This window comes from Sinocyclocheilus grahami, unplaced genomic scaffold (genome assembly GCF_001515645.1).
Source record: "Sinocyclocheilus grahami isolate Dianchi unplaced genomic scaffold, SAMN03320097.WGS_v1.1 scaffold139.1, whole genome shotgun sequence".
NCBI classification, from domain to species: domain Eukaryota; kingdom Metazoa; phylum Chordata; class Actinopteri; order Cypriniformes; family Cyprinidae; genus Sinocyclocheilus; species Sinocyclocheilus grahami.
In genome coordinates, this window is record NW_015505318.1 from 654,325 (window position 1) to 662,477 (window position 8,153).

Here is an 8,153-nt window from a genome sequence, read left to right on the forward strand (position 1 = left end):
AAAAGATGCTTATACTCACCAAGCTGCATTTATTTGATCTTAAATGCACCCCCTCTCTGAAAGCTGGACCCCTACAGATGACAACCAGATACATCATGTTGGCTTTATTTACAACTTGAATAGATGTAAATGTAAAATCTTTATGATCACAATTTCTTTCTACTGTTCAAAAGCTTGGGTTGGTACAATTGTTTTTTTGTTTTTTTTAAAAGATGCTTATACTCACCAAGCTGCATTTATTTGATCTTAAATACAGTAAAAAATTGTAACACTGTCAAATATTTAATTTAAATAAAAACTTTAAATAACTTTTTTTATTTTAATATTTTAAAATATAATTTCTGTGATGACATTCTAATATACTGATTTGGTGCTCAATAAATGTTTCTTATTATTAATGTTGAAAACAATTGTGCTGCTTAATATTTTTGTGGACGGTTTCTGTGATACGTTTTTCAGGATTCTTTGATGAAAAGAAAATTCAAAAGATCAGCATTTATTTGAACTAGAAACCTTGACATTATAAATTTATTAATGTCTTAATTTAATGCTCTTTTTCTGAATAAAAGTATTAATTTCATTTTTAAAATACTGGCCCCCATACGTCAAGGTAAAAACTATATATTGTTTTATATAAAGTATATATTTCAGATTTTTATTAATGCATATTTCTGCATATTGGTAACATCACAAGACTTTATCCAACTTTAATTATATATTAATAAGCAGTTCAAAATGTTACATTTAATTTAAATTTAATTTTAAATTGAAGCAGAAATGCAACAGTTCAGTTAAAGAAGCACTCTACTGAAAAACTATTTACAACTGAAAAAATGTATAGTTATTTACAAAAATATTTGCTTTATTTAACTTCATTTATTAAACAGAATCTGAGGTTAAGCCTGAGATGGACTGCCCTTTACTTACACCGAGGGCTGAGTTCTGCCACTCTGCTCAGTAGTCTGTCAGCGTCCTTTGTCTTCTCTATATATAGGGACACTAGAGCCTCCAGCTGGGCTGAGTCTTCAATGCCAACCCCTTCCAGAAAATACTCTCTGACCGTCCGACGCGGCAAACCTACCGCCACACCAACCTCACAGACATTAAACCTAATCTCATCCCCCACAGTCAAGCCCAGCCGAGTCATGACCTGCTGCAGGCTTCCTGATGGAAGCAAGATCAACAAGGACAACATCAGTTCTGCAAGCTTAGATCTTAGATGAATTCTGGAAACAAAAATATTTTTTTTTGGTCTGAGCAAATTTACCAGCCATAAATATTTCTAGTCTCTCATATTTTTCAACAAAATGAGTATAATGCTGAAATGTGAATCACCTGACAGAGGTAAAGCCCTCAAGTGACCTCTGGTTTCCTCCACTGCTATCGGCACAATGCTGCCTTCAGGTTCTTTATTAAGATCTTCCACCAAACTGTTCACTGAATAATGAGAAGACTGTAAAGAAGCTGAAGTCCTGGCTGAAACAATATTAGGAGTTCTAACTTATGTTTATTACTTTTCTGAGGTAATATTTTTGCTGAAACGGATTACTTTATCGTAAAAAATAAAGAAAAATTTATACTTTTACTCAGCAAGGAGGCATTAAAATTAATCAAAGTGACAGTAAAGACATTTTAATTACTGTTCATTGAACGTTCTATTCATCAAAGAATCCTAAAAAAAAATGTTTTCCACAAAAATAATAAGCAGCAAAATTTCAACAATGATAATAATGACTATTACTAATAACCTGGCATTAATAATAATTGCCAGATCAGAGTATGACACTGAAGACTGAAGTAATGACTGCTGAAAATTCAGCTTTGCCATTACAGTAAATTACATTTCAAAATATACTGAAATTGGTTACTTGAAATTGTAATATTTATTCCATCAAGATATGAGATATACCATAAAATAAATAAATAAATAAATAATACTTTTACTCAGCAAGGAGGCATTAAAATTAATCAAAGTGACAGTAAAGACATTTTAATTACTGTTAATTGAACGTTCTATTCATCAAAGAATCCTAAAAAAAAATGTTTTCCACAAAAATAATAAGCAGCAAAATTTCAACAATGATAATAATGACTATTACTAATAACCTGGCATTAATAATAATTGCCAGATCAGAGTATGACACTGAAGACTGAAGTAATGACTGCTGAAAATTCAGCTTTGCCATTACAGTAAATTACATTTCAAAATATACTGAAATTGGTTACTTGAAATTGTAATAATACATCGTAATATTGTTGTTTTTATAATACTGATATAATTTTATCTAATTAATGCAGTCTTTATGAGCAAAAGAGACTTCTTTCAAAAACATTAAAAAATCATCGGAATTATTCCAAATATTTGACCAGTAGTGTGCATTACAATATTATATGCATTTAGATTATAAAACTGCATTTAGTTAACTTATTAAAGTTGTGCTGACCATTGAGTTCCTCAGCTAGCTGCTCGTCTTCATTCTTTAGCGCTGTGTAAAAGCTCTTGCATGTTTTTTCTCCTTTCTTCAGGCAGATGGACAGCAGGGTTTGTGCTTGCTGTGTTGGGATGAGTATTGCTTGGATTTTCTCCAGCTCCAACTGAGTCAGAATGCCTCTGGAGAAGAGATCGAAGGAGACCGGCAGTACAGAAAGGCCCAAGCGTGAGCACAAAACATTAAACTGGGCCTGTAGTTGACGTTCTGCATGGAGACAGGACAATGGTGAGGGCTGGGAGACATTTACATTAAGTAAAAGTGAAAATGCTGAGGCTGTCTTACCTGTTGGACCTTGCGTAATGCCTGGTGGTTGGAAGTGATCTAATATGAGAGCGCAAAATGTTTTAGTATTTACATCATGCTACTGCATTTATGTTTTAAGATAGAACGCAACTTTAGTCATAGCATACCTTCTTCTGAGGTCAACCAGGTTCGTAGACGCGGGTAATGTTTCTTGCATTTTCTCAGACACTCCATGAAACTAGAGGCTCCACTTTCATCCATCTGAGCGTCAACAATCTCTAGAAGCTTTCGGACTTTGTTGGGTGGCGTTCGTTCAGCTTCAATTTCATAACAGTTTTCTCTAGAGAGCAGACCTACAGATATAACACAGTCTAGCAGAGGGCCCAGGTGATAAAGAGCATCCACCAGAAGTATCTGTGAAGACAGGAGCCGGGCCTTTACAGTTTGCTTCTCCTCTGCTCCTATAGGGAGAGTGGGGGAAGATGAGCCATTTTTCACTCCAGCAACACTCAGATTTTACAATTGTTTCCTGTCAATTCGAATGATAAGTTCTCCAGTGAATCAGGTTAGGGCTAAGTTTAGCCATATAGACCAAAATATGAGCCAAATTAGACATTAATTAAAAAATAAAAATGTAGCCTAAATATGACTGGACAGCAAAGGTACAGTAACAGTTTTGCACTTTTTCTGATAGATAGATAGGAAAGGTAAATCTATAAAGCTTACCTGAAATGTGGGGTCTCTCGGTTGAGGAAGCCATCACAAAATTACATGGAAATAATTCATACTACTCATCTTCAAACTATGTTCATTCAAACGTTTCACTTCTGATCTCACGAAATTCATTCATGTCAGTTCACTTGATGGAAATCCTGAAGCGCGAATCGACGATGACAAAAGTCACTCGGCGGCACTTAATGTCAAAAAAGATATACTTGAGTATATCTGAGTTTAGTGCATCGGCTAAATGCCAGTGTTTGTCATAAAGTGTCTCGAGCAGTTCCTCAGTGTACCACTTCCTGGAAGTGGTGAGCTACCGGTGAGAGCTTTAAGTCTGAGTCAACAAAGTTTCATATTGATAAATGCTAAAACTTCAACTCCCACGGTCATATAAGATTCAGTTTGAGTGGAGATTCTGATTTTGTGATTAAATATAAAGAGTCTCAGGATTGAAACTGTGATTTTAAATATATGGGCGTGACCTCTTGTGCCCGCCACCTATGTGAATTATAAAATGAAACCAGTATAAACTCTTTATTTAATATAATTAGTGGTAAATTTAATATAATAAGCTAAATGTCTTTTGCGAGGGCTGGAAGTTAGCTTTTGAGGTCTTTTGAGGTCTTTTGAGTCTTTGTTTGTGAGGTGAGCACAGAGCCCTGCAGAACACCTGCTGAATTCATACATTCTTTTGTCTCATGTTGTGTGAGGCTTTGCAGTCACATGAGATGCATATATTATGGCCCTCTTCATCTTATTATTACATACCCTGATAAAGAGTTAAAGACTAAAGCATCCAGTCTCTTATTACTTCATAATGTTGGCGTCTTTGTTTGTGAGGTGAGCACAGAGCCCTGCAGAACACCTGCTGAATTCATACATTCTTTTGTGTCTCATGTTGTGTGAGGCTTTGCAGTCACATGAGATGCATATATTATGGCCCTCTTCATCTTATTATTACATACCCTGATAAAGAGTTAAAGACTAAAGCATCCAGTCTCTTATTACTTCATAATGTTGGCGAGACCAGGGCTAATTTTCCACACTATTAAAAAAAGGTCAAATATAAACCAACAAACAAACCATTGTTTAGGCTGTGCGATTAATGAACTATAATAAATGTATACCATGTAAAACACACGTGGCAATTTACCAATATAAAACAACATTGCTAGAGAAAATAATTTGTGGATGTTGTATATTTTAAATGCTGTTTTTCAGTGAGCAGCTATTTTCTTGCATTAGTGTTGTTATTGTTAACTAAACTAAAAGTATTAAAAAAATTATTTAAATAAAAGTGAAATAAATGTAGGCCTAAATATTAGATGAACATCTTAGAAATGTTACTGAAACCAGCTGAAACTGAAAAAGGTTTAACTTGAAGTACTAAAATGACTAAAACTAAACGAATAAATAAAAAATATATATAAATAAATTAAAGCTATGTGTGTATGTTGTGTGTGTGTGTGGGGGGTATATATATATATATATATATATATATATATATATATTTACAGGGTGCGATTTGCATACGCATCCCTGCCTCTGCTGAATTCTTTTTTCTCTCCGGTGGGGATAAATAAAACATCCCGCGAACAGCGCCGAAGTCCTGATCTGAACCAAATGATTCGTGATACGCGATCCGATTGGAGCAATTCAAAAAAGTGAATCATTTTGCGACGCAATGGTTTAACTGATTCGGAGTTTCAAAAAGCTCCGTTGATACTGTAAAATGTATGTTTTTTGCTCACTTTCCTGTATAATTTATTCGTTGTTTGAATAACCGTTGAAATGAATTAATCGGCCTAATGTTTTTATTAAATCGTGATCACGTTAAATAGCCTACAATTTCGTGACATGACACACATTATCTGGTACTTGTTTAAAAAGACTGGTTTATGATGTGCTTTGTTAACAGATTACACTAACATTATACTTTAAAGCCTTGCTCTGAAAAAAAAGTTTTCAAAATCATATACTAAAAATATACTAAAATAACGCTACCTTTACAGTGACACCTGCAGTAAAGATGACTTCAGGTAGAGTTATCAGTGAGGCCAGGAGGGGGCGCTCAGCCTGTGGTCTATGTGGTTCCTAATGCCCCCAGTGGTGATGGAGACTATACTGTAAAAAAGCCACCGCACTTCAAATGAGACATTAAAACAAGCTCCTGGTAGTGATTGAGAGGAGTTCCCTACTCTCTGTAAATCACTTTGAATGGAAATTCCAGGAAATGTGATATAGAAATGTAAGGAATTTTGATTGTATGCATCTATTTCCTCTTCCAGTTTAATATTCCACAGTTTACACCGAGGGCCACTTAACTGATCACCTTATGTAATATCTCCAAGCGGTTTTATAAGGGAGGGGGTATCTGAAGGATATGAGAAGGAGTAAATATTGAACAAAGTAACTGTGTGGTCTCATAAAGTGGTTGGGAATAGAGGTGCAAAATGCCAGGTTAGGGGTCATCACAGAAACTCTCTATACACAGGGTGGGGCCCTTTGTACCAAGAATGGTGGAGTGGAGGAGAGACTGAATGGAGGATTAATCCCACACCAGTGCATCTCAATGCTCCATCCCCGCCAAGAGCCAAGAGCTCATTCCCATGTGCTGGTCTTTATTTCATCCATTCAGGAGTCAATGGGTCTGCTACACCCCCACCTTTCCACTCACACACACACTCCTGAACACTGGAAAAACATGGCAGTCCATATAAGTGAACATATGGAAACATAAGTCTGTTTACAATTCATTATAATAACTGATCAATTAGTTTTATCATGCTTTATCAATCCTATAGTGAGCTCCTAGTAAAATGGTAACACAGTGTAAATTCATTCACGTTCAATCTTTATCATTTCTCACTCTTAAAAACACATGAATTCCTAAACTTGCACCCTCAGTAACATCCCTCACCTCCTACATTCAAACACACACATCCATGCAGGCTTAAATACACATTCATTCATGTTCACATACCCACTTATTCATTGGCACACTTGTTTAAAACAATGAGGAGCTCTTGTAATATGTGTGTGTGTGTGTGTGTGTGTGAGAGAGAGAGAGAGAGAGAGAGAGATAGATGCTGGCTGGTTCTTCTTTAACACATTTAAATCTACCCCCACTTCACTTTCATAGAGAGCCACAACACCCTCTCACTTCACTCACATTGAAGTACATTCACTCACATTTTCTCTTTCATCAGCACTTGATGCAATTCATATCCTCTTTGGCAAGAGTGACACACAGGAAACTCTGATGGAAGGTCTGGTCACTCTTGTGAACTTGGAGCAGCAGATGTCTTTGACATTTTCCTGACTTGTCTGCATATTTTATGGTAGCCTAATGCTAATGAGCAGATGAACTAAACTTTAAAAATGTAAACATTTCCAGACTTTGCTATAGTGAAATAGTTACGTCAGAAATAATAGAAATATTTTATTTTATTTCCCCTCTTGCTTTTTTCTTTCTGTCAGTGCTCTTCCCAGTGGATAATTGATGTTGAAAATATATCAAATTAACATCAAACATTGACGTTAAAAAAACAGGTCAAATATGCAAATCAAACTAACTTCAAAAACTTAACATTGATTTGATGTAAATTGAACGTCAAATATATCGGCCTACTTAAACATAAACCAATTTCAGTGTGGGATTAACTTCCTGTTTTCCCCCAATTTTAGTCTAAACTGATCAAGGCTTGACTAATATTTGGCGTCCGTGGGTCGGCATGATGACCGTGTGGAGATGATGAGTTAATGTAAGTCCCCAGCAGAGGGCAGTAACTCTGTTGTGCTTGTGGACAGTCACCGACTCACCGCTGTGTACAGTATGTGAGTTATAAAGGGCATTTCTCTCATTTTTTCATTCATGCTCATACCTTGAAGATTTTGTTTTGTAAGTTGTTTTATTACATTTATCACTTATATCTGTGTAGTTGGCAAGATATAAGCCATCTCAGCCATTGAAGTATGATGCTAGCAACGTGCCAGGTCATGGGTTTGCATCGAATGGCTTGGATTAAAATTGTCTATCAAATGTAAAAATACTTTCAGAAAACTTCATCTTCTGCTACACTTCATCTACATCTATTTTAAACAGCATTATGCACATTTTTGATTGGAATTATTCCGATTTTAAAATGTGTTTGAAAGTGTTTTTTGCTCACCAACACTGCATTTATTTGATCATAAATACAGCAATACTGTGAAAAATGATAGCAATTTAAAATAAGTGTTTTCTATTTTAATATATTTTAAAATAAAATGAATTCCTGTGATGCAAAGCTGATTTTTCAGCATCATTACTCCAGTCTTCAGTGTCACATGATCCCTCAGAAAAAAATCGAATATTCAGATTTTTATTATCAGTGTTGAAAACAGCTGCTTAATATTTTTTTGTGGAAACTGTGATACATTTTTTCGGATTCTTTGATGAGTAGAAAATTCAAAATAACAGCATTAAAAAAAAAAAAAAAAAAAGATATATATGTATATATGTCAACTTACTTTTGCTCAATTTAAGCCATACTTGCTGCATGAAAGTATTAATTTCTTTTTAAAGTATTAGTTTCTTAATAAAGTACTAAAACAATGTACTGACCATTCACAAGCGACAAAGTGAACTGTGGTCCTATAAAATCTGTTGGTAATGATATCTTAATATGAATGAGTCTTGTAAACCATTTTAATGCA

At 34.9% G+C, this 8,153-nt stretch overlaps 1 protein-coding gene across 1 annotated transcript; it reads right to left on the reverse strand.

The window, feature by feature from the left end:
• Nucleotides 1–39: 39 nt before the first annotated feature.
• Nucleotides 40–3,717, reverse strand: LOC107591265 (uncharacterized). The gene is made up of 7 exons (XM_016280380.1): nt 3,462–3,717; nt 2,903–3,196; nt 2,775–2,813; nt 2,445–2,696; nt 1,336–1,437; nt 928–1,164; nt 40–71 (listed from the first exon to the last, which is right to left on the reverse strand). Exons 1-7 carry the CDS (start codon nt 3,493–3,495, stop codon nt 40–42), a joined length of 990 nt encoding a protein of 329 aa, XP_016135866.1. The 5' UTR covers nt 3,496–3,717.
• Nucleotides 3,718–8,153: the final 4,436 nt, after the last annotated feature.